This window comes from Martes martes (genome assembly GCF_963455335.1).
Source record: "Martes martes genome assembly, chromosome: 16".
Classification (NCBI taxonomy): Eukaryota; Metazoa; Chordata; class Mammalia; order Carnivora; family Mustelidae; genus Martes; species Martes martes.
Window position 1 is genome coordinate 64041490 of NC_137904.1, and position 24290 is coordinate 64065779.

A 24290-nucleotide genomic window follows, 5' to 3' on the forward strand; every position below is an offset into this window, starting at 1 on the left:
GTGAACACGGTCCCTGAGAGACACCCATGCTCCTGGACACATCGCCAAGCGTGGCAGTGGGAATGGGTTGTGGCTGGAGGTGGTTTGCCTTTCAAAACCAGGCTCAGCTCACCCACAGGATGCAGTCACCTCGGGCCTGTCAGTGTCCCAAGAACTCACCAACTTGGCCCAGGCTGGCTTTATCATGGGTCACCAGGCCCAAATCAGAGACGGACCCCAGCTTGGGGGGGGGTCACCCCTGGAGATGGAGCCAGGGCTTGTCTCCTGAGCGTGAGCTGTGCTTCAGTTGTCTGAACGGGGGTGGACAGCCAGCTACGCTGGGTGCCAAACTGAAATCCACGAGGACTGCGTAGGGGAGGCCACTGGCACCCGCGGCTGTGTGGTGTGACTCGGAGGGGAGTGACACAGGAGCGCGCAGCAGTAGCAGACCTTCCCAGAGAGGAGTGCTTCCCCACGGTGGCGGGGGGGACTGCAGCCCCCGCGGCCTGGCGGTCTCTGCCGGAGCTTCTCCGAGGCATCGTCTGCAACCCCCGCACACGACACCCCCTGCCCCCAGCAACGTGGCCGACTGGAGACCGCCCTGGTGAGGCCCAGGCCACCACTCTGCTCTGCACGACGGGGCTCCTTCACAGCCCGGCTAGCCTCCACGGCCAGCTGGGACAGAGAGCCACTTGTGTAAAACGCACCCCCACACCCAGGAGGAGAGGGCCTCTCAACCAACCGCAGCGGCCTAACACTGCTCCCCGGAGCCCTGGAAGCAGGGCATTGCGACACTATTTCCAAAAAGAGTCTTTACAGATGTAACTACGGATCTCGGGGTCATCCTAGATTTAGGGTGGACCCTAAATCCAGCGACTGGTGTCCCTATAAGGCGAAAAGAGCACATGAAGACAGAGGCAGGGATTCCAGGTTGGCAAGTCCCAAGCCGAGTTATATCGAAAATGGCCGGCAGCTGCTGGAGGCCAGGAGAGAAGCCAGGAACGCATTCTCCTTCGGATCCTCCAGAAGGAAACCAACCCTGCGATTAGCGTTTGACCTCCAGAACGGTGAGTGTAAATTTGGGTGGTTTTAAGCCACTTTGTGACGGAGGCCCCAGGACATGAAGACGCCGTCGTTCTCCTGCAAGCCCCCTCGGCGGGAATCAGGACGAGCTGGCCAAGACCTCCTACGATCTAACAGAGCTGCCCCCCACCCTCGCCTACCTGCAGGACCACTACGCCCTCCTCCATGACGACCCACCGTGCCCTGAGCAAATGAACCAGTGAAAACACCACTCCCGTTCTGACTGCACGCTCAGATCTTTCTGACAACAGCCTCATACAGTGGGGGTCGTGTCGTCAGCCTGTCACAGACTCGGCAGGAACAGCCTGTACCACATTAAGAGACCGTGTCTGTGGGGTTGTGCAGTCCAAACACCTCTGGGAAAGGGAATATGCCCCGGTAGCGTCAGCCCAGCATGGGCATAGGACACCCCGTCCTCCTTCCAGCCCTGGGGACGCTCTCTTTCAGAGGCCTGCTGTCTAGAGTTTCTGGAACCGGCGTTCCTCCGTTTACACAGCACTGCAACTCGGGCCAGAAGCCCACCCCCTAGGCGTCTGTGCGGCCATCCTGTCCCTGTGAGAACAGATCGCCGGAGGCCAAGCAGAGCTGTTCTCGGCCTCCTCCCCAGGGCCGGCCAGTGGCGCTACTCCTGGCAGCGGGTCAACCGTCGGCTCTATGGGTGTCCTGGAGCCAGCGCAGCACCGCCGCCAAGCCAGTGCCCCTGCGGGCACTGATCTCCACTGTGCTGACGTTCTGCCTGGCAGAAGCGATAATGTCTGGGAGCCTCATCAAGGACTTCATCTCCTCCACGGTCATGTAACAGGGCAGATCACTAGAGCAGAAGAAGCGCCCTGTCCAGGTGAGCTGCCACAGGCCCATCCCAACCCCCGCTAAACGCCCCCTCCATGAGCCACCCTCCCGGCTACGCGCCGAGGGAGCTCCTCACGGGAGCACCCCAACACTCTCCAGGAAGGCAGACCCGTACATCTTATTGAAGAGGATCAAGACCGAAGCTTCCGCGAGTCCTTCTGCAGAAAGGAGATCCAGGAGCTGCACGCAGGACGCAGACAGCTGAGTGGGGTTCGCGGCGTCCATCATGAACTAGGGAAGAAAAAATGCAGACCAGGGCCACCCCGTGAGGGAGATGGTCCTTCCCGAATCCCCTTCTTTGGGCATCATAATCTGGCTCAGAAAAGCAAAATGACTTTTAAACAAAGGGCTCTGGGGTCAGTGGAGGTAAAGAGAAATGAGCTGCACAAGAGTGACCTGTGGCCGCTTGTTTCCGTCCGTACGGGACTCTCTCTACTTACGGGGCATCAGTTCTCCCAGGCAGGGCCCGGGGATCTGGGGCACAGGCCTTGCTAGGGTGGGACGGGGCATGCAGAGATCAAGCACACAGAACACAGGCAGGGGAGCGGTGCAGAGAGCAAGCTTGTTCCTGGCAGAAAAGGAACCCTGCTGCCCGTCAAGCCCCAACTGGACTGTCAGGTCAGCTCTGGGACAGGGCGCTAAGGGTCCAGCTGGATTTCCAAAAGGAAGCCGGCGACCAGCACAACTGCCCGAGAACCCAAACTCCAGCCGGTGGGGAGTGCGGTCCAGCACCAGCCCGTGGCTGGACAAGTTCTCGGGGTCGTGACCTACCAGCAGACGACGGCAACTTCCATAGTAGCTGGGCCAGATGGGTCCCATGCAGCCCCCCAGCTCCCGAACGGTGATCCTTCTCGGCACCACGATGTCCGTCAGGTCGGTGCCCACCTGTGGAAAAACCCCAGAGCACGACGGACCCAAGCGCTTCCCCACTGGAAACTCCTGGGGAGGGGGCGCGCGCCGCCCTCCACGCTGATCCAAACCCCAAGGTGCCCGTTCTCGAGGGCCGCGACCCTGGAGCACAGCCCCCCGCCAGCAAGGCCGAAGCGGCCTCCAGAGGTCCAGGCCCGAAGCCCCAGAGCGGGCTGCGGCCGCAGCTCCAACCCCCATCCGTGGGGGTCGCCTCTGGGGCGCGCAGGGAAAGCAGTGCGACCGGGGACGCGCGGGGCGGGGGGCTCGGGCTCCGCCAGGCGCCCACCCACGCCCGCCGCAGCCCTGCCCCGGGAGGCAGGACGCCCCGCTCCGCCACGGCCGCGTCAGCGCGCGGACCGCCGGACTCCAGCTTCGCCTGAAAACCGCCCGACGCGCTTTGCCGCGCGTTCCCGCCGCACCTGCGGGAGCGCGGGGGCCTACCGTGGGCCGCGTCGGCGGCGGGTCGCCCAGGTCGCCCTTCCCATCCCCGGAGCTCAGCTGTGCGGGCAGTCAAGGATCCCGAGCCGGGCGGAGAAGGCGGGCGGCGGCCGCACCCCGCCCCCGGGCCCCGTCCCCGCGCCCCCGGGAGCACCCGACGCCCGCACCAGCCGCCCCGCCCCGCCCCGCGCCCGCCCGGCCCCCGCCCGGCCCCCGCCGGCGCGCAAGGATAGTCAGCAGCCTCTTCACCAACAGCGTCTTCCCGACGCCCGAGGGCCCCAGCAGCAGACACATCACGGCCGCCGACCCCAGCCGGCCCCCGTAGCTCGGCGCAAGTCCCGCCCTCCACCCCGCTCTCATTGGCTAGGCCTCACGTCCGAGCTGTTCATTGGTTCTCGGCGCTCAATCGGCAATCTGCGTCTGGGGCCAGTAGAAAAGCCCGCCTCCTCGCGGCTTGCGGCCCGCGGCCCGCCCTGGTGACGCGCGCGCGCGCGCGCCCGAGGGAAAGGCGGAAGCGGAAGTCGGGGGCGCGCCGGTTCGCAGCGGAGAGCGCAGCGGCGTCGGGTCGGGGTCCAGGGTCGCCATGGGGCGCGGCAGCGGCACCTTCGAGCGCCTCCTAGGTAACGCGGCCTCCGCCCCTCGAGGCTGGCCAGCGTCCCGGGAGCGGAGCCCGGGGACGGCCGCCGAGCGACCCGGGCCCCCGGGGTGTGGGTGGGCGCGGCGGTGCGGGGACCCGGCCGTCCAGGGCGCTGGGCGCGGGCTGCGACCCGAGTGTGTGAGGGTCCGCGGAGGAGGCCGGGCCCGCGCTCGCGGCGACTGTCCTCGGGGCTCCGCTCCTGGGCCAGGGGCGGTCAGGTCCCCGGGGAAGTGATCGGTCCCGGGGCCCTCAGGCATCTGGCTGAGCGGGCCACGAGTCCTGAGTCACGGAAACGGGCGACCGAGTCCGAGAGACCCCCTCCCCCCAGATCCTAGGTTGCAGGGGAACTGAGGGTGCCCCAAACTTCGGGCTCCGAAGGGTGGAGCCGGTAGTGTCCTCCGGGGACCTGCCGCGCTCTTAGAGCGCTGCTTCCCCGGGGAGGCAGGCCAGCCCTGTCTGTCCCCGCCAGGCTCCCGGGAGGCCTCTGTCAGGGGTGGACAGCCGATCCTCTCAGCGTCCTGGAGGTCATCAGTTTTAGCCAAAGGAAAATAGATGTTTGGGGGCATGTGAAACTGGGGGGGCTCTGTCGGGTGGGTGTCCTGGGTGCTCGGCAGTGGGCCAGAGCCTGCCTTGCTTTTTTCTTGGACGTGGCCTCGGAGGAGACCTCAGATGAGGCTGAGGTTCTTGTTCTGAGAACGTGCAGGCTGAGGGGTGGTTCAGCCGTCCAAAGCTCAATCCAGAAGTCACTACCGGATCAGAGCTATGTGTGCACGCACCTTTTCAGCCACCCCCCACCCCGACCCGTGTGTCCGGGGAGGAGAGCGTGTGTGCGCGTGAGGCAGCTGTGATGGGCAGAGCGTACAGGTGTTAGGTGAAAAACACTTCCCGGAGGCCAGTCCTGGTTCCATCCTGGCCCCAGCTGCAATCTCATCGGGCAGGTTCAACGTGGGGAAAACGGGGGACTGGGGCTTGAGGCGGCGGAGTGTAGTGTGAAAGCCCACCTGGCTCAGACCGGCAAGCGGGGTGACTTTGGGCAGTGACCTCCGTTCTCTGCTTCGTTGTGTTTGTGGGTAAAGACGGCGGAGATAGGACGGTGCTCAGGAGGTGGTGTGGGAGCTCTGGGATCACGGAAGTGTTTGGATCAGGTGCGCAGCAGGCGTGCTGGTAACGTTTCCTAAGCTGTTTGCCTCGTTTCTCGGAAGGACAGCGCTCATGATTATTGGGCGTCAAGAGGATTTTCACGTGGTTTTCCATTTAGTGTAAATGTTTTAGGTGGGAAGCAGATGATTCTTTCTCTCTGTTGCCGAGCCGTGGGGCCGGCCGGGGAATCACAGAGGATAAGCCCCAGTAACGGTGTGATTTTGCCGTAGACAAAGCCACCAGCCAGCTTCTGCTGGAGACCGACTGGGAGTCCATCCTCCAGATCTGTGACCTCATCCGCCAGGGGGACACACAGTAAGTGAAGAGTGTCTGTGTCTGCTCAGAAGCAGGAGGGGCGGCAGCACGGCGCTCCCGGCTCCCTTGGTACGCACTGATGCTCCGCGATCCCGCAGCATCCTGGCCTGTTGGATGTTGAGGACGCTAGGCCTTAGGCAGAGAATCGCGCGGTCTCCACGCTGGGGTTTTGGGGATCTGGGGACAAGGGAAGGGTTTTCTTTGTACCGTCTGTAGGTGCTTAACATTTGCTTGGGGATTTTAAAGATCAGAGGGTGGCAAGGTTTTTTTCAACTTAGCTTCTAAGGTGGTTTTTCTTTTTTTTCTTCTCTTTTATCAACACCCCTTTCTTTCAGAGCCAAATATGCCGTGAGTTCCATCAAAAAGAAAGTCAACGACAAGAACCCTCACGTGGCCTTGTATGCCCTGGAGGTAACTAGACCCCCGCACACTGGCCCCCTCCAGAGTCGCCACCCCAGTCTCCAGAGGGCAGGGACCGCTTGACCCTGGGACCTCACCCGCCTGCCTGGGGCGTGAGGGCAGGTCAGAGCGGCCCTGACAGAGGGCAGTGCCTTGCCCACCCCACTTGAAGCTGGCAGACTTAGGGCGCTAAGGTGGATTCTCATCTCTGCCCCTGGGGGTAAGAAATGGAGTCAGAAGGAGCACGTGTAGCGTCGCTTACTGCCTGACTCGGAGCTGCCACGGGGACTCTCCTGGTGGGCTCAGTTGCCCGAGGGGCCTGTCCGAGGCAGGTGTCCCTGGCCCGAGCGGTGGCTCCAGCCTGCCCTCCCTCGGGTCCCCCAGGTCATGGAGTCTGTGGTGAAGAACTGCGGCCAGACGGTCCACGACGAGGTGGCCAACAAGCAGACGATGGAGGAGCTGAAGGAGCTGCTAAAGGTGGGCCCTGGCAGGGCGGGGGTGCCCACTTACCCGAGGCCGCGCCCGTGCCTCTGGGGCTTGGCCAGCACCTGGGGCAGTGGCAGGGCCAGGCAGAACCGGGGACAGGAAGGCGAGCATCGGTGGTCCCTGCACCTGGGGAACCCCAGCTTGATGACGTTGGGGCTTTACTGGAAGCGCACAGGGCTGCTGTGTCTGGGGACGCAGGGGAGACCCTGCTCTTCCTGGGGTGGGAGTCAGGAGCGTCTTCCCAGGGGCAGGGCTGAGCCTCGCTGGGTGGTGGAGAAGGGGAAGGAGCTGTGTGTGTGTGTGTGTGTGTGTGTGTGTGAGCGTGTGTGTGAGCGCGGTGTGCGGGCAGAAGCCTGGGGGGAGCCCCAAACGGCGCCTGCGGGAGTCCCACCCGGACTCCAAGCAGGGAGGTGTGCATGTCCGACATGTCTGTACGGGGAGGTTGGGGGACGCGGCACCGCAGGGACACCTTTGGAGTGGGTCTCACACCCTCCATTTGTAGGGGAGGTTTCCAGAGCCGTGAGAGAGAATGCGCACAGGCCACCGCCCACGGCCCCACAGGCCGCTGCTGCGCACCTGCGGGGATTGTGATGTGGGTGGTGACACTGGCGGGTTGTGTGATGCAGAGCAGGCGGTTACAGGGGTGAGGTGACTGGGGCGGTGGCCAAAGAGCGTAGCCCCGGACACTACTACCGTTGGTGGGCAGGGCCTCAGCTTCCTGGCCCGTGTGGGTGCCCGTGGCCTCACGTGGCTGAAGCCCATCTGGGACCTGAGCTGGGCCCCAACTAGTGACCGAGCCAGTCCTCGCTATGGCTGAAAGAGCAGAAGGGTCAGACCCCGCGCTGCTCGCCTTCTAAGGTCGTGTCCCGCACGTGGTGCGAGTGGTCTGAGCCCGCTAGTGCCCCTGTGGAGAAAGGGAAGGTCCCGGTAGGAAAGGGACCTACCCGCGGGCGCGGATTACAGGGAATCACTAGAAACCTAGCGGGTGAATGTAGTTGGCATCCCCTAGGAGCAGCTTTCTGCTGCCGTGTTCCTGAGCATCCCCCGGAGAGCTCTAGGAACGTGACCGATGGTGCGCTCAGCTCGCGGAAGTGGTGGCTCTGCGCGTGGGACGGCTCCTGGGTTGCCCGCCCCCCGCCCCCTAGGCTGGCCGTGAGCAGAGGAGAGGCGGCCGGCTTCACATCTGCTCCCTCAGCGCGGGGCTGGTGGGCGCTGCCTGGTGGAGCCTGGGGTTTGCGGGAGCCGCCCCGGTTTTCAGACTCAGGCCCCGACAGGCTTCGGGGTCTCCCCAGCTTTGCCCAGGGCATTAAGGAAGAGTCAGGCCCTGAGTGGGGGCACCACTGTGATGAGTTTGTCCTGGGGACGGGGCTTCATGGCGGAGGGCTGGGCCTGGGGAGTGGGTCCATACGTGGCCCCAGTGCCCCATGCAGGGCACCGTCCCCGCCTCTGCCTCTCCGCCCGCTCAGAGTGGCGCAGTCTTCCTGCCGCTTCTCGCACTGAGACGTCGCTGGTGCTCGTGTCTCCCACCACCCTCCTCACTGTCCTTCTTTTTCTTCTTTCCTGTGCAGAGGCAGGTGGAAGTAAACGTCCGAAACAAGATTCTGTATCTGATCCAGGCCTGGGCGCACGCCTTCCGGAACGAGCCCAAGTACAAGGTGGTCCAGGACACGTACCAGATCATGAAGGTGGAAGGTACGTGGGGCGAGGTCTGTCGGGTCCCGGGCTCGGCACGCCACCTCTGAGGAGCCGAGGGCTGCTCTGCCCCAGGCAGAGCCAAGGAAGGCTGCGTGCGCCCCGTCCAGGGCAGGGGGACAGCACCACAGTGTGTGACCGGTGGCGGTGGCAGCATGCTCTGGGCTCCAGAGCCCGTACCTTTCCTGACGTCACGCCCGGTCGGGGCAGGACGGGGGCATGTGGTGGACCACAGCCAAGCGAGTAGATTGAGCCGAGGAGCTACTTCCCGAGCGTTCGGTCCTAAGAAGGAAGCGGAGCCGGGGGCCCTGGCCTTTGGGGGCTGACTTAGCACAAGGGGTGGGAGAAGTCCTGGAGAGCAGACCTCTGGCATGCCAGACCTGAACGTGTAAACAAGCCAACATCCCGTGGAGTACTCGCTTCCCAGGCCCCGGGGCCCTCGCAGACAGGGGACAAGGTGCAGGAGGGGTCAGCCCACAGGAGTGGCTCAGGCAGGAGCTGGGGCGCCCTGAGAAGGGCGGGAAATCCTGGGAGGGCTGCTGCGGGGCTGTGACAGCCTGGGGACCTTCTCAGGGCCCCGTCTGCGCTCCTCCCAGCTGCTGCAGCGGCCACGCAGGTCTGCTGGGGCTTGGCGAGGAAGGCCGTGGATAGTGCTCACACTGGGCAGTGAGTTGGGGGGACTAGGGCGGTCCCCACCTGTGCGGAGGCCCTGAAATAAGGCACGGAGCAGGGGTAGCGTTTCGTGGCCACGAGCGAGTAGGACCCCGTGGAGACTGTGATGAGGGTCCTGTCCGCGTCTGTGAGCTGGTCTCAGGCCCTGAATCCCGGGCACGGGGTGGTGGGGGTATGCTTGTGTTCGCTTTTCTGGGGAGACAGCCCAAAACTTTATGGTGTTCTTGAGGGGTCTGTGGCTCCACAAAAAGCTTGGGCGTCTATTTTAAGAGGCCTGAGAGGTACAGGGAGCTGGAATATGGGGCCAGGAGATGGACAGGAGCTCCAGAGAAGATCTGTGGGGCCTCAATGTGGTGTGAGTGAGGCCAGGCCCCAAGCCCTGGGACGGGGTGGCCCCTCACGCAGCGAGGCGCCCTCGCCTGGTTCTGGGTCCCTGCACTTGCTGCCCAAGGGCTCTGGGCCTCCTTTTGTAGATCTGCTTAGGGAGGTGGGTGCCCGGAGCTAGGACATGACCCCTGAAGGTCTTGGGGCAGACCGGGCAAGGACAGCTGAGGCTGTCAAGGCCTCCCATGCCAGGGTGGCACCGGTGGTGACCGTGGTCTCCTTTCTCCAGGACACGTATTCCCGGAGTTCAAGGAGAGCGATGCTATGTTTGCTGCAGAGAGAGTGAGTTCCAGGGTGCCGGGTATCTAGGAGGTGGCTGTCTCTCTCTCTCTCTCTCTCTCTCTCTCTCTCTTTTTTCTTTCTAAGTTTATCTAAGTAATCCCTGCACCCAACATGGGGCTCACACTCATGACTCCGAGCTCCAGAGCCCCGCGCTCTTCCAACTAAGCCAGCCGGGCGCCCCAGGAGTCCGGCTGCTTTGAGGAAGCAGAAGTGAGGTCCTGGGGTTCCAGCTTGTCGGGGGGAACGTCAGTGGGTGGGTGAGCTGCCGTTTTGTCTCAGAAACAACACGCGTGGGCCGGGCAGCCGCGCCTCCAGGGGCTCCGTTTGGATCGCGGCTCGGCGCGCGGGCTCTTGTGGTTCGGGCAGTTACTGACCTGAGCCGCGGGGAGTCCGTGCTCACACCTGTGCAGAGGCGCGCCCGTTTGGGGTGGGCTCCGGCCTCGCAGACTGGGCGCTCAGCCCCTGAGCCCACAGTGGGGTCTTGGCCGGGACGGGGGCCTGTGCCATCCTGAGTCCGCCTGTCCCCCCCCCCCCCCCGCCCCAGGCCCCTGACTGGGTGGACGCCGAGGAGTGCCACCGCTGTAGAGTGCAGTTCGGGGTGGTGACCCGCAAGGTGAGTGTGCCCGCCCCGGGGCTGACCCCACGCCTCCCGCTGTCCCCGGGAGCGGGGACTTGGGGGTCCTTTTCCTCTTGGCTATGACCTCGTGGGGCGTGGAGCAGATCCAGCCCCTCGCTCTGTGGTGAGTGGGGCCACCAGGGGCCACCACCTGTGTGCTCCGGGCCTCGAGCCGCCGTTCCTCTCCCTCCTGAGGCACTGACCGTGATGGTGAAGGCCGAGGCAGGGGCGTCTGAGCAGACTCCCTGGGCCACCGTCAGCAAAGCCTCTTCTCTCCCGGCCTAAGTTGTGCACGATTCTTACGAACTTTTCTTTTTAATTTGACTTCTTTTCCCCCAAACGGTGGCTGCAGTTGAGAGCCTGGAAATGGGCCATTTCCCTAGGGTCTGGGTGGTCTCTGTCCTCTGCCCATCCTGGGAGACCCGGCCTGACACCCTGTGTGGCGGGCAGCAGTGGACGGGGTGGGCGCCAGGGGTCAGCGGCCCGGCCTCAGGCCGCACCCTGACCTGCCCCGTGTCACAGCACCACTGCCGGGCATGCGGCCAGATCTTCTGCGGCAAGTGCTCGTCCAAGTACTCCACCATCCCCAAGTTTGGCATCGAGAAGGAGGTGCGTGTGTGTGAGCCCTGCTACGAGCAGCTGAACAAGTGAGTCCCTGCCAGGTGCCCGGGCTGCTTCTCCTGACTTGGGTTTGTCAGTTTGTCTGTTTTGTAGCTTAGTAACTTGGACATCAAACACGGAAAAGATACGGGCACGGGAAGCCGACGCCGCGGGGCACGGGCTCCTCCCAGGTCCCTCGGTTAACGGCACGGTCCCCCTTCCCCATCTGCTCGGGTGTTCCCGCGTGTCGTGTCCATTCTGAAGCTCTGAGAGTGACCGGTCCCAGTCAGTCCTGTGCCGGTTTTGTCCCCGTCAGGCCCACCCGGGCCTCCAGCACATGGCAGGTGGCCGTCATGGCGGCTCCGCTTCTGTGACCCAGGTCTGCTCGCAGCCTCTTTGTCCTGACGTGTGCATCTCTCAAGGGCCTGGGCTGGTGTGGCGCCCCCCTTGGTTTGGGTCTGGGGTCTTTTTTTTTTTTTTTTTTTTTTTAAATGTTTAGTTTTTTTTTTTTTTAAGATTTTTATTTATTTATTTGACAGACAGAGATCACAAGTAGGCAGAGAGAGAGAGAGAGAGGAGGAAGCAGGCTCCCCGCTGAGCAGAGAGCCCGATGCGGGCCTCGATCCCAGGACCCTGAGATCATGACCTGAGCTGAAGGCAGAGGCTTTAACCCACTGAGCCACCCAGGCGCCCTGGGTCTGGGGTCTTGTTGGAGTCAGGTTGTGCACTCCCTGTGTGATCCAGAATGAAGCTGTCCCTCTCCGTGCAGCCGTCCTGGGGGCCCGTGCTGTCCGTCTCCCGGCATCAGCGATGGGATCTCCTTCCTTGGTTAGCTGGTGCCTGCAGGCAGCCTGCTCTCTTGGAAAGTTCCTTCCTTGTGTTTGAACCTCATATCCAGGAAAGGGGCCTGGGGCTTAGGCCGGGGTCCCATGTCTCAGAGGCGCCACAGCGGGTTTGACACAGCAGTTTTTCTCCAGAGCATTGCCCGTGGCACTGCCGTCGTCGTCCTGTGGGCCTGCTGGGGGCCGGGGAGTGGTGCTCAGCCACGCAGTGTCGTCTCTCCTCCAGGAAAGCAGAAGGAAAGGCCTCGTCCACAACGGAGCTGCCCCCGGAGTACCTGACCAGCCCCCTGTCCCAGCAGTCCCAGGTACTGGCCGCGGGTCCCTGGGGGCGCCTCGCTCCTGGGCCCTGCTCACCAGCCTGTGCGTCCCCAGCTGCCCCCCAAGCGGGATGAGACGGCGCTGCAGGAGGAGGAGGAGCTGCAGCTGGCCCTGGCACTGTCGCGGTCGGAGGCCGAGGAGAAGGAGAGGCTGGTGAGCCGGCGCGGGGCTCCCCGGTGCGGGGGCGCCGGGGAGGGCTGCCCCTGGATGTTCGGGGAAGGCGGAGGAGAATGGTGGGTTGGCCCGCGCGTACCGGGACCCTTCCTGTCCCTCCCACAGAGGCAGAAGTCGGCCTACGCCGCTGCCACGTACCCTAAGGCCGAGCCGGCGCCCGTGGCCTCGTCGGCGCCCCCCGCCAGCAGCCTGTACTCTTCGCCCGTGGTGAGCGCGCCCCCACGCTGGGCCACACTTCCGTGCGAGAGGGTGGGAGGGCTGCCCCAGAAGGGATGGTCTGATCAAGCCAGTGAGGGCCGAGGTCCAGCCTGGCCCTCACCAGCCCCGCGCTCCTGGTCAGGGGTTCCCTGTGGGGGAGGAGGACGCTGGGAAGACTGAGGACCTCCCCAGAGTGAGAGGAGGCGGGCGACCCTGGGGTCAAAGGCGCCGTCTTCTGGCCTCGCCACCCTCTTTGAATAGGGGGTGGGTGGCCGGTGGGACAGAAGGTTCAGGAAGTCGGGGCAAGCTCTGTGAGGCTCTGGGCGGGGCCGGGTGGCCGGGGGCGCACAAACAGCTGTGCGGTCCACCGTCGGGTCTGGCGCTGCTGTTGCTGGGAAGGCTGGGGGGTTACTGCCCTGCGCCTTGGTCAGTCACAGAGCCCCTGGGGGCCCCTCGGACGGACCGGCCGGTGCCTGGGGTTTGCTGTCACCGTGGTGGCCTCCCAGCCTCCCGAGCAACAGCCTGGGAGGAGCTGGGCACGTGTTGGAGCCCGTGGGTCACCGCTGCTCTGGCCTGTGTCTCCCCAGACCTCGTCGGCGCCGCTGGCTGAGGACATCGACCCTGAGGTGAGGGTGCCCCCACGTGCAGGGCCCTCCCCTGCCGCCCCCGGCCCTTGGGGGTGACACTCGCTGTGTGCACAGCTCGCCCGGTACCTCAACCGGAACTACTGGGAGAAGAAGCAGGAGGAGGCCCGCAAGAGCCCGACCCCGTCCGCGCCCGCGCCCCTGCCGGAGCCGGCCGCCCCGCCTGCGGAGGGCCACACGGTCCCTGCCAGCCCGCTGGAGGTGGGCGGCGCTCGGCGCTCCGGGCCCCCAGTCCTGGGCTGGGCGGGGGGTGCCCTGCGACAGGCCAACAAACTCCTCACCCCCGCCCCCCCGCCTTCTTCCAGACGCCCCTCCCGGAGACAGATGCTCAACCCGTAGCTCCCTCCAGCGGCCCCTTTGGCGAGGTAAGCTGTGGCTCCCTCACCGGCCCCACACAGGCACCCTCTCCTGACAGGGCCGAGCCCTGCGCACAGGGACCTCTCAGGGGCAAGCCATTCCAACCCAGAGCTCTCGACGGAACCCAGAACGTGGCCACTTGCTGTCTAGAAGGGATCGGAATGTTTTAGGGCAGCCCGGAACTACCTGGCTGAGTCATCGCTCTGTTCTGGAGCTTCTGTGCTCTGTTGGTCCCTGGATGAGGAGACCGGGGTCTCTTCGAGAGACGCAGGCCCTGTACGGGGCAGGGGCAGCGGGGCTGCAAGCCAGGCTGCCGGAGCTCCAGCCAGCTCTGTCCCGGCCAGCGCCACGCCCCAGTGCACGAGCTAAGCCTCCTTGAGTCTCAGTGTTTGCGTTTGTCAAAGGGTGTGTGTACTCACGGGGCCCTCTCGCGGCACCCCTGGGGGGATGGGGCTCCCGCGCCTGGGGTTGGGGGGCAGCTCCGCGAGAGCCTGCCGTGCGTCCCCAGCAGCAGTACCAGAACGGGGAGTCGGAGGAGAGCCACGCACAGTTCCTGAAGGCCCTGCAGAACGCCGTCACCACCTTCGTCAACCGCATGAAAAGCAACCACGTGCGGGGCCGCAGCATCACCAACGACTCGGCCGTGCTGTCCCTCTTCCAGTCCATCAACGGCATGCACCCCCGGCTGCTGGAGCTGCTCAACCAGCTGGACGAGCGCCGGCGTACGTGTCGCCACCTCCCGGGGGGGCCCCTCAGCGTGGTGTCGCGTGAGCGCTCCGTGCCGGCCGCTCGCGGCGGCCGTGGGGACGGGTCCTTGGGTGGGAACCCTCCGGGCCGGCAGCTTCTTGAGAGCGTGTCTCTGGGCTGCGGGCAACGTGGGAGGTGGTCCCAGCGGTGGGAGATGGCCCAGCGAGCATAGCACCGTCCGCTCCAGGAAGAATCCCGGCCGGGCCCTGACCTTGGGACCCCAGGGGCCGGCGGTGCCCCACGCATAGGCGCTTGGCCGGGCGAGGGTGAGGCGCTTGGCCTGGTGGCCACAGCCTGGCACTGGGCTGCGGTTGCGCCCCTCCCACGCCACACACTCCTGGCGCGGCCCTCTCCCCGCAGTCTACTACGAGGGGTTGCAGGACAAGCTGGCGCAGATCCGTGATGCCCGGGGGGCGCTAAGCGCCCTGCGGGAGGAGCACCGGGAGAAGCTTCGCCGGGCGGCCGAGGAGGCCGAGCGCCAGCGCCAGATCCAGCTGGCCCAGAAGCTGGAGATCATGCGGCAGAAAAAGCAGGTGGGGTGTCCAGCCCCGCTGGGAGGGGGGGGCCCAAGCTCCCCGACCACGCTGACGGCTCCCGTGGCCCGCAGGAGTATCTAGAGGTGCAGCGGCAGCTGGCCATCCGCAGGCTGCAGGAGCAGGAGAAGGAGCGGCAGCTACGTCTGGAGCAGCAGAAACAGACCGTCCAGATGCGCGCCCAGATGCCCGCCTTCTCCCTGCCCTACGCCCAGGCATGCAGCGACCCCCCCCAAGCCCACTTCGCCCCCTCATGGTCCCCCGACACGTGCTGCCCTGCCCCTAGCTGGGGGCTCCTGCCGCTGCCCAGGGCCGCTCTGACCGCCTCTCTCTCTGTCCCCAGCTCCAGGCCGTGCCTGCGGCCGGGGGTGTGCTGTACCAGCCCTCGGGTCCGACAAGCTTCCCGGGCACCTTCAGCCCCGCGGGCTCCGTGGAGGGCTCCCCCATGCACACAGTGTACATGAGCCAGCCGGCCACCGCTGCCAGCACCCCCTACCCCAGCATGCCAGGGGCCGCCGCAGGTAATGGGGCCGGAGCAGATGCCCGCCGGCCAAGATGCGCGCCAGACCACTACCGTTTCCTTATTTGTTCTTGTTTTGCTATGGTTTCAGTTTTCTAGAAAAGTTAAACAGTACAAAGGGTTTTCTAGATTTCGCAGATCTAAACATTGTGGTACGTTGCTCTGTGCCTTCCTACGTGCATGTGTGTCCATGCACACGTGGACTTTTCTCCTGAACCTTTTTAGACTGGGTGGCAGGCTTGACGCCCTTCGCTCCCAGCGCTGTCAGCGCGCATTTCCTAAACACGGGACACTCCATTGTGGCCTGGGCACAGAGGCCAGGTCGAGAGCCGCGGAGGCGGTGGTGCGACCTCATCCAGGGTCGGGTTCAGCTCTCCCACACTGGCCGGGGAACGCCCCTTGTGCTGATAGGAAACCCCATGGCTGTTGCCTGTAACGGTTTGGCTGCTTTTCATATCTGATCTAGAACGTTCTTACTCTGCCTCTGTGTTCATGATACTGACTTCTCGAAGAGCACTGGCTCGCTGTCTTGCAGACCACCCCACGGTGGGTTGTGTCTGGTCTTCGCGGCTGGGTGTTGCCTGGCGTTCTGGGCTCCGGAGTGCTGAGCAGGAAGGCGCAGCCGGCGCTGGCTGTGAGGTGTGGGGGCCGCCTGTCCGGGCTCCTCCCCGCCGGGGCCCGGCCGCCCCACGGCTGTTAGCAGCTCAGTGGGGATGGGGCTTGCGTTCTTGTTCCTCCGAAGTCGTCCCCGGTAGTTTTAGTGTCTCCGTCGTGTCTAAGGCTGTTGTAACGTCTGTCAGCCAGTGATTTTCTCATCTCGTTCCCCTCCTGTCGGTCAGTTGTCTTTCCACCGTACGCAGGCACTTCTCCTTCTTTCCTCGTGGCCGTTCCCATCCCCGTGGATCCGTCTTACTCAAAGCTCCCAAGCGGTCTCCTCGCTCAGGTGGTCCCGGTGCGGCTCCTGGGCTGCCTCCCCACGTTCCGTGTTCACGTTGCTGCTGCTCAGCCCTGGAGGCGGCCCCGGTCCTGGCAAGGGGTGTGCTTAGCGCGCCAGGCCCTCGCGGCAGACCTGGGTTCCGAGATGCGGCGTGGGGCTCCCCCCGCTCCCCGCTCCGTTCGTTCCTGGCCGCACAGAAAGTGGTTTCAGCAGGGCCAGCCTGAGCCCCGGGGCAGAGGCCCACCTGATCAGGCTCACTGGGTCTGTTTTCTTCTGTCTTGAGGCCCTGATTTCCAGAAAGTGGAGGAGTTCGTTTCCTCGCCCCTCCCAGGCCGCCCTGTCACACCCCGTCCGTACTGCTGGGTTCGTTTCTGCTGACTACGTTCAGCGCCGGAGCTCCTTTCCTGTCCTTGCTGATTTGGTTTCCTTTTGTGACAACGTGAAACGTGAACTTGGTTCCAGAAATCCCCTGCAGGGAACTGAGCTCACTCCTCTCCCTCCACAGATCCCGGCATGGTGGGCACCTACATGTACCCAGCAGGGGCCACCAGTGCACAGGCAGCCCCCCAGGGCCCCACCGGGCCCACCGCCAGCCCAGCCTACTCGTCCTACCAGCCCACGCCGACACAGGGTTATCAGGTAGGCGGGCAGGGCTGCTCCCCTTCCTGGCGAGGGCCCACAGCCCTTCTTCCATCACACTTTTCCCTCTACAGAGCGTGGCCTCCCAGGCCCCCCAGAGCCTCCCAGCCATGTCTCAGCCTCCACAATCTGGCGCCATGGGCTACATGGGGAGTCAGTCGGTGTCTATCGGTTACCAGCCTTACGGCATGCAGGTGAGAGCCCGTGGGGGGCGTCCACATGGAAAAGGGGCTGGGGGAGCACTGGGCAGGCCCCACCCTCCTGCCCACCACTCCCTTCCCCGCCTTTAGGCTCCTTGCTGGCGGGCGTTTGATTTTCAAGTCAGAAACGCCTCTCCTTTTGGCATACAGGCCTCCTTCATGTGGGGTTCGCTTCATTTTCAGAGTCTCATGAACACCCTCCCCAGCCAGGACGCACCTCTGCCACCCCCACAGCAGCCCTACATTGCGGGGCAGCAGCCCCTGTACCAGCAGGTGAGCCCCTCCCCAGGCTGCCCCCAAGCTTGGCTTGCAGAAGATGGTAGGGCTGTCCCAGGAGGAGGAGACGGTGCGGGCCGACCGCTGCCCAGCAGAGTGAGGACAGAAACACAGCCCACATGCACACACACAGCAACACGGTGTCCAAACCATGCACATATTCAACCCTGTGGACACTGGTCAGGAACCCCTGGGGTCTTTGCTGGAGCAGGACGAGAACAGGGAACCCACGACAAGCTGGGAGGAGGCAGGCCTGGCATGGACTGGGCTTTGCTGGGACCGAACACCCGGGCTGAGACGAGGGTAGAACGTTCTAGAGAAACGCTGCTAGACTGGGGGCCAGTGGGAGGGAAGGCTGGGGTCTGGGGAGGGAGGACTAATGGTTCCTGTGCCCTCCCCCCAGATGGCGCCTTCCGGGGGACCGCCCCAACAGCCGCCCCCAGTGGCCCAGCCGCCGCCCGCACAGGGCCCTCCGGCACAGGGCAGTGAAGCCCAGCTCATCTCGTTCGACTGACCGAAGCTGGGAGTGCGCCATCCAGAACAACACTACGGTTCTCTGAACCACTGCCTCCGTCTCTAACTAGCGTCGTCCTCTTGCCTCGCTCTCCTCTTCCCGCCATGTAGTGTCCCTGCTGATACGGAGGTGGCCCTGCACCCTGGCCCCCGCCCTCTGTCCTCTCCCGCTGACTCCTCATGCCCCCGGGCCCCATCCTCCTCCCCATCTCCCCAGGTTGGTCTCGGGCTTCTTTCCCCAGGGCTGGGCCTCAGAGGGTGGGCAGGAAGGACCTTCTCCGAGAGGGAGCCTTCAGCCCAGCGCGTCAGGTCCCGTGAGGGCCGGCCGGAGTGGGGTTCCTCTCCCTGTGCAGCCCGGGCCCTCCCATCTGCACCCGGGACTCCGCACAGCCTGTGGTCTGACTAGCGTGTGTGCTCCCCAGAGCCCTCCGGCGTGGCTGCCTGTGGTCCCCGGGCACTCCTGGCCCTCACGGGAGGGTGGGGGCTGTCTCCAGCTTCTCCGCTTCTGAGCTGCCATCTCATCCAGCGCCCCGAGTAGACGGAATGGAACACTGATAATAAATAATGTCTTTCGACAAGTATCAGAGTGTCTGTTCAGGAGGAAGGTGGCGGGCAGCGGGTCCAGCTCTAGACAGGGGCAAGTAGGCACATGTCTGGGGCTGGCCTGGCTCCCAGGGCGGTCTCCGGGGGTGGGCGCTACTCTGGCAGCAGCTGCAGACCTGCTCCCTCCCTGAGACAGCCCCCCCCCAGCTGTGCCCTTGGGGAGCCCCGCAGCAGTCCTCCCCATGACTCCTCTGCCCTGACTCCTCGAAGACTTGCAAAGCCCAAGGATGGAGTGTGATCATACACTAGAGCTCTGTCTGGAAGAAAATACCTTAAGATAGGGGCGCCTGGGTGGCTCAGTGGGTTAAGCCTCTGCCTTCGGCTCAGGTCATGACCCCAGGGTCCTGGGATCGAGCCCCACATCGGGCTCGCTGCTCAGCGGGGAGCCTGCTCACCCCGTGTCAAATAAAATTTTGAAAAAAAGAAAAAGCTGTAAGATACAGTAGGCCCAGCCCCTGGTACCGAGTTCAGACCGTGTCGCACACCGGAAACACCTCTTGGGTGACCCAGCGTTCGCTCTCCTATGAAGAAGCGGACTAACAGGCCGTCGGAGCTCAGACCAGAGGCCGGGCCCGGAGAGCTCGGCCTTCCTGACTGATGTCAAGGGCTGCTCCGCGGCGCCTCGCAGAACGGCGGCTCGGAGAGGAGACGGACGCGCGAACAGCAAAGACCCAGACCAGCAGGGCAGTGAGGGGCTGGGCTGAAGCCCCCGCGCCCCACCCGTGCGGAGTGTTTGGGAGCCGCAAGGGAAGGACGGCGGGACGGCCTCGCTCGGCGGCTCCCGGGCGGGGCGGCGTGACCCGAGAGAACACGAGCTCCCGCGCTGGCGCCAGGGCCGCCCTCGAGGGGGAGGAGGACGCCGAGGGCTGGCCAGCGGGCAGCGGAGCTCCCGGCGCTAGGTGACCCCGGCTGCGGGCGGCCAGGGCGGGCGTGGCCCCCACCACCGGGCCTGCCGAGAAAGGACACTTGGGACCCTCACGCCCGCCCCGCAGCGGAGCCGAAACCCGGGGTCGGCCGGCGCGAGGGCCCGGCGGGTGTCGGGGAGTAGGGGTCACTGCACTGTCCTCCCTGGCCGGACTGCCCCGGGGCCGGGACCGCCTCCCCGAGCCTCGGCCTTCTCGGCCTTCGTCCACCTTGCGAGGAGAGGGCCCCAGCGACTCAGCGTCCCGTCCCAGGACCCCCGACCCCACCTCCCAGCCGCTACCAACGAGCCTCCGCGCCTGCGCGGCTCGTCGCCCTGCGGGTAACCACAGAGAGCGAGCGGAAGCCGGCACGAGGTGCGGCTAGAGCGTCCTCTCCAACTCGTTTCCCCGGCGGCCCCGTGGGCAAGAGCGTCCTCACGCAGCTCGAACGCTCGGCGGCCCCGGCGGCTAGAGCGTCCTCACTCACCTCGAATGCTCCGCGGCCCCGGCGGCTAGAGCGTCCTCCTCCCGGGGAGCCGCGTGTGACCTTCCCGCCCGCGGACCGATGCTGCCCGCAGCCGCTCGCCCCATTTGGGGGCCGTGTCTCAGGCTTCAGGGCGCTGCGCTCCGTCTCGCCAGGTATCTCCGAGGGCTGGCGGGGTGGCAGGGTCGGGGGCCTCGGCCGGCAACTGAGGGTGCGGGTTGGGGGCGGCGGCGGGCGGGAGGCCACCCCGACTCGTGGGTCCCGGCGGCGGTGGGGGGTCGCGAGGGCCCCCTCCGCCCACTCCCTGCCCTCGCGGGCGGCTGAGTGTGCTGGGGGTGGCCCCCGATGACCGTGCGCGGGTCCCGGCCCCTCCCCGGGCCTCAGTTTCCCCCGCAGCCCCAAGGCCGTGGTAGGGCTTCGGTCGGCGGGTCGGCGTCGAGCCGCCCGAGGGCCCCAGCGTCTGGGCGGCGTCACTGTGACCAGACGCATTCGGGCCCCCGTCCTGCTCCCGCGGGCCGGTAGCGCTTCCACCCGGAAACTAACGCACCTGCGAGTCCCCGCGTGCGTTTCTGAGACTCGGTGAAGAATTAAGGAGGCCGGGAGCCCCCTTGTCCGCGTGGACCCCGCATCCGAGAACCCTGGGCTGGGACCAAGGAGCTAGAGCTGAGCTGCTGCGCCCCCCGCCCCCGTCCCGGCCACCGCCCGCCCGGCTGACGGCCGTGTCGGTGGGGGGCCAGGCAACAGGTGCCCCGCGTCTGCGCTGTGCGGCTGATGAGATGCGGCAGCCGGCGGATGGGGGAGGCCCTCGCCGGTGCCCCCCTGGATAACGCGCCCAAGGAGTACCCCCCCAAGATCCAGCAGCTGGTCCGGGACATCGCCAGCCTCACGCTCCTGGAGATCTCAGATCTCAACGAGCTTCTGAAGGTACCACCGCCCCGGGCCCCTGCCCTGCTTCCGCTCTGTGGCCGGAGCATCAGACTGTCCGGAGCGCGCTCCCCAAGTGCGAGGGCTGGGCCGGGCTTGTGGTGTGGGTGTGTTTGAACGTGAGGGGCAGCCGCTGGGACTGCTCTCCCTTCTCCCTGCAGAAAACGCTGAAGATCCAGGATGTCGGGCTCGTGCCGATGGGCGGCTCGATGCCCGGAGCTGCCCCTGCTGCCGCAGCCCCCGAGGTGAGCACAGGCCAGGGGCCCCCACAGAATGGTGCCACCACGTCACGTGGCCACATTGCTCTCATTGTCCGTCATCTGGGACCTAGCATCACCCGACGTATGCCATAAAGCTGTGCGTTCTCCCTGTGGGCCCCCTGCAGCCTGCTTGGGACCCCTTCCCTGCCGAGGACATGCAGGTTCCTGCCGCACGGAGACCGTGCTTCTTGATGAATGAAATAAGAGGGAAAAGAAAGATTTTGTTGCATAGCAGAACGTCATAAGTGCGGGGGGAAAAGTTAGGGAAGATCGAGGGGAGGGTTACAGCTTCAAGGAAGGCTACGAGAAGGAGGTGACCCTGTGGGGGAGATTTGAGGAATATGGGAAGAGAGCAGAGTTCCCAGCAGAGGGCCAGCGTCCGCGAGAGCCGTGGGGCACGGTCAGGGCTGAACCAGAGATTGGGGGGGTGGGCAGTGGGCAGGTTTGGTTCTCCACAAAGAAACCAGCAGACCTGAAGCCACACAATTTTGTTGTGGTTTTTGTTTGCTGGGGGGATGTTGCAGTTTTGGGGGGGGAAATTCCAAAGTTATCAACAGGTGCAAAGAGCAACCCATATATGTATCATCCAGCCCCAGTAACAATAAGGTCTCGCCGTGTTTACTTCGCTTTTGCCTTGGAGGTTAAGGCACGTGTCTGCTCTGTCCTTTCTCTGTGTGCTCCAGCCCATGTCTCTAAAACTGAGGTGTTTTCTTACGAAGCCACGAGCCGTGTGGGCAACAAACGTCATTAACGGTGATTTTCTAGCTCAGATATCCAGATCAGCTGACGGTCCCAGACTCCGTAGCAGTTGGTCTACCCCAGTCTAAGTACGGTCGGTGGGTCGCATCTGGTCCCTGGGTCTGTGAAGTCTGGCTCCTGTCCTCAGTCTGCTTTCTGTGGCCATCCCCTAGGTCAGGGGTCCTGTAGAGGGTCCCACGTCCCAGACATGTCTGAGGGTTCCAGTGGCATGAGCCCCGCTCCCCACATCTGCTGTGAACTGGCAGCTTTACGGGCTGATAAGATTCAAGCTGAATATTTGCGGCAAGAAGAGACAGAATTACTGTGGAGTTTATTGTCTGAACTGGAACGCTTCTGAGAATGAACGGACACTGCTAACAACTGGGGGGCAAATCCAAACCAGGACCACCCCAGGCTGCAGGGCCACGAGGCCCCTGCTCCGTGGCGGTGCTGCCACTGCGCCTGTGACAGCAGGGGCTCCTCCCGCCCTCCCCTCGAGGGTCACTTGGTGAAGGTGGAGTGCAGCTGCCTGTCACTTTGTCACCCACAAGTGATTGGGGTTTGGCTGAGGATGGGAACGCCGCTGTTTCCGTGACACGCTGCTGGATAAGAGCTGTTGGTGGCCCCCTGCCTGTCCCCCACATTCCAGCTTTGGCGGGGTGAGGGAACTTGAGCAGGTAGCAAGGGGGGAGGCAGAGTCGGAACAGCCTCCGGGAGAAGGCAGCCTTCCCAGCGAGGGAGCCGGGTCTTAGCTGGGGGCTGCGTGAGGGAGGGAAGGCTCCGGGTGGTTCGCCTCCTGTGGGAACGGCAGGCCTTGCTGGCCTGGCTTTGGGGCTTGGGGTTACAGGACAGGGCCGCCCAGGAGCAGATGTGCCTGCTTTACCCGGTGCTCGCTCTCTCCCTCCCCGAGGTGGCAGAGGACGACGTCCCCGCACAGAAAGAACAGACGCATTTCACCGTCCGCCTGACGGAGGCGAAGCCTGTGGACAAAGTGAAGTTGATCAAGGAAATCAAGAACCACATCCAGGGCGTAAACCTCGTTCAGGTGAGCCCCGAGGGCTGCGCGGCCCCCCCCCAGCTGTCCCTAATGTGCGAATGGCACCGGGACCGGCTCCTTCTGGGGCAGGTCAGTTGCGGTCCCCCGGGCCCCATCTCTGACTTTGCTCTGTGGCAGGCGAAGAAGCTGGTGGAGTCCCTGCCCCAGGAGATCAAAGCCAACGTCGCCAAGGCCGAGGCCGAGAAGATCAAGGCGGCGCTGGAGGCGGTGGGCGGCACCGTGGTTCTGGAGTAGGTCGGCTCAGAGGACTGGTGGACAGGGGTGCCTGGGGCCTGAGTGAGGCCCCAGCATCTGGGCCCCGCTGGTGGGAGCGGCCTCCGGACAGAACGACGGCACCGGTGCCCATGGGCCAACTCTGTCAGGCGGATGGACCTGCCGAGCCTGGGGGCGCGGCTCCTGTGTGAGCGAGCACCAGGGACACAGACTAGAACATACCGCGGTCAACGCGCACCCCCTGGTGGCCACTGAGAAAAATACATTGTTCGGGTGCGGTGTGTGCAGAGTGATGTGTCTGGGTGGGCCATGTCAAGCCGGCTAAGGTGGCCCCCTCATTGCCCAGCAGGATATGTGGGGGTCACTGGCTGTCTTTGGTTCCTTTGTGTGCGGGGGCTTGACCTCCCAGGGCTGGCAGGAGCACACCATGGGGTGTGGGCAATGCCCGTCCTGCCTGGGGAGCGGCAGCCGGCATGTGGCTGATAGCAGATCATCCCCTGGGAGGCGGGCATGGGGCACCTGTGGTGGTCTTCGGCAGACCGAGAATGGCAGAGCCCTGTATCCCCTCCCTGGCCATGCTGGAAGAATGATCTACAAGGACAGGGCTGCGGGACCAGAAGGGGACGTCGCGTTGGGAGAGAACCCCTCAGGACAGGCCTGGGGAGCTGCTGTGCTTCTAGGGGAGGTGTGCCCAGCACCCCAGCACACAGAGAACATGCTTCCTGCTGGATTCTTTATAAGAAGGCTGCTCCCTGACCCCGAGAACCCCACTGGCCAAGTCTGTGGCCCCAGCCAGCCTGGAGAGTTAATGATTCACCATCAGCAGATCTGGTGGGCCCATCCCTCACCCGGCGCCTTCTAGGCCACTTGGAGCGGTACGGCTGGCTCTGCACCCTGCCGACCCAGCTGCGTCTTCCTGGGGGAAGGGAGTGGTCTGAACTCAGGGACGGTCCTCTGCCGGCCTTGGCAGGTCGCATGCAGAGTCTGCGTGTTCTCTGAGCCCCCGTGCCTTTGCAGGGGAGTTGGGGTGATGATGGGGACTCCTTCCTCCTGCTCCATGCTGGCTGGACTGGGGATGGCTGCTCGGAAGACCAGGTGATGCTGAACCCCAGGGCCATGAGGCTCTCAGGCCAGCCCCATTCTGCCTGCCTGACACTGGATTTGGGCGGTGCTCACGTGTTCGCTTGGGGCTGTCCACCTGACCTCGTGGTCCTGGATGGTCCTACCCCCATCCCTCCTGCCCTGGTCTGCAGTTGGCCAATAAAGTTGTGTCTCCGACCTGGCAATGGATGGGGTGTGCCCTGAATCCCTGGGAGGTCATGTGACCTTGGCCCCTGGGCTCAGCAGAGGGGTGGGTCTGCTGCACGTCCTGAGTCGTGGTGACGGCACCCACACGAAACCGTACAGGTCCCGTCAGATCCTGGCGGAAGTGCCAGGTGAGTGAAACAGAAAAGGGAGATCTGGAGCTCTTGCCCGTCCCAGGGACTCTCGTGTCTGCCTGGCCCCCCGCACGGCCCCATCGGTCCTCCCTAAGCAGCCTGAGGACGTGGGAGTGCAGCAGCACAGACAGGCCCCACCCGGGAGGCCTGGCCAGGCAGCCTTGTTTTCAAGACCTCACCTGACCTCCCCATCTAAGACCTTGGGTTCATGAACAACTCGTTAGAATCCATTTGAGAATTCATCTGGGGACCCCTGAGTTCGCTGACATACCACTTGCGAAGTGCCACCTT

At 64.6% G+C, this 24290-nt stretch overlaps 3 protein-coding genes across 4 annotated transcripts; 2 read left to right on the plus strand and 1 right to left on the minus strand.

The window, feature by feature from the left end:
- Nucleotides 1-905: 905 nt before the first annotated feature.
- Nucleotides 906-3552, minus strand: ARL16 (ARF like GTPase 16; the record flags this gene model as incomplete). Its single annotated transcript, XM_080827262.1, is given in 6 exon segments — nucleotides 906-1873; nucleotides 2027-2142; nucleotides 2683-2796; nucleotides 3262-3326; nucleotides 3329-3399; nucleotides 3401-3552. Coding segments are annotated over 6 exon segments (690 nt in total). The 3' UTR covers nucleotides 906-1701.
- A 214-nt stretch (nucleotides 3553-3766) lies between these two features.
- Nucleotides 3767-17960, plus strand: HGS (hepatocyte growth factor-regulated tyrosine kinase substrate). Of its 2 annotated transcripts, none has more exons than XM_080826467.1 (22): nucleotides 3767-3878; nucleotides 5266-5350; nucleotides 5686-5761; nucleotides 6134-6226; nucleotides 7804-7927; nucleotides 9213-9265; nucleotides 9810-9878; nucleotides 10404-10528; nucleotides 11550-11628; nucleotides 11696-11794; nucleotides 11921-12022; nucleotides 12601-12639; nucleotides 12715-12858; nucleotides 12963-13022; nucleotides 13523-13736; nucleotides 14122-14294; nucleotides 14369-14509; nucleotides 14638-14815; nucleotides 16257-16390; nucleotides 16465-16584; nucleotides 16774-16863; nucleotides 17270-17960. In XM_080826467.1, exons 1-22 carry the CDS (start codon nucleotides 3842-3844, stop codon nucleotides 17378-17380), a joined length of 2346 nt encoding a protein of 781 aa, XP_080682593.1. In that variant the 5' UTR covers nucleotides 3767-3841; the 3' UTR covers nucleotides 17381-17960. The 2 variants fall into 2 exon arrangements, with proteins under 2 accessions (XP_080682593.1, XP_080682594.1); XM_080826468.1 differs by having other exon boundaries at nucleotides 13526-13736.
- A 544-nt stretch (nucleotides 17961-18504) lies between these two features.
- MRPL12 (mitochondrial ribosomal protein L12) lies at nucleotides 18505-22841 on the plus strand. The gene is made up of 5 exons (XM_080827280.1): nucleotides 18505-19523; nucleotides 20106-20292; nucleotides 20454-20537; nucleotides 22201-22335; nucleotides 22465-22841. The coding sequence occupies exons 1-5, from the start codon at nucleotides 19450-19452 to the stop codon at nucleotides 22579-22581; spliced, it is 597 nt and encodes a 198-aa protein (XP_080683406.1). The 5' UTR covers nucleotides 18505-19449; the 3' UTR covers nucleotides 22582-22841.
- The last annotated feature ends 1449 nt before the right edge of the window (nucleotides 22842-24290 follow it).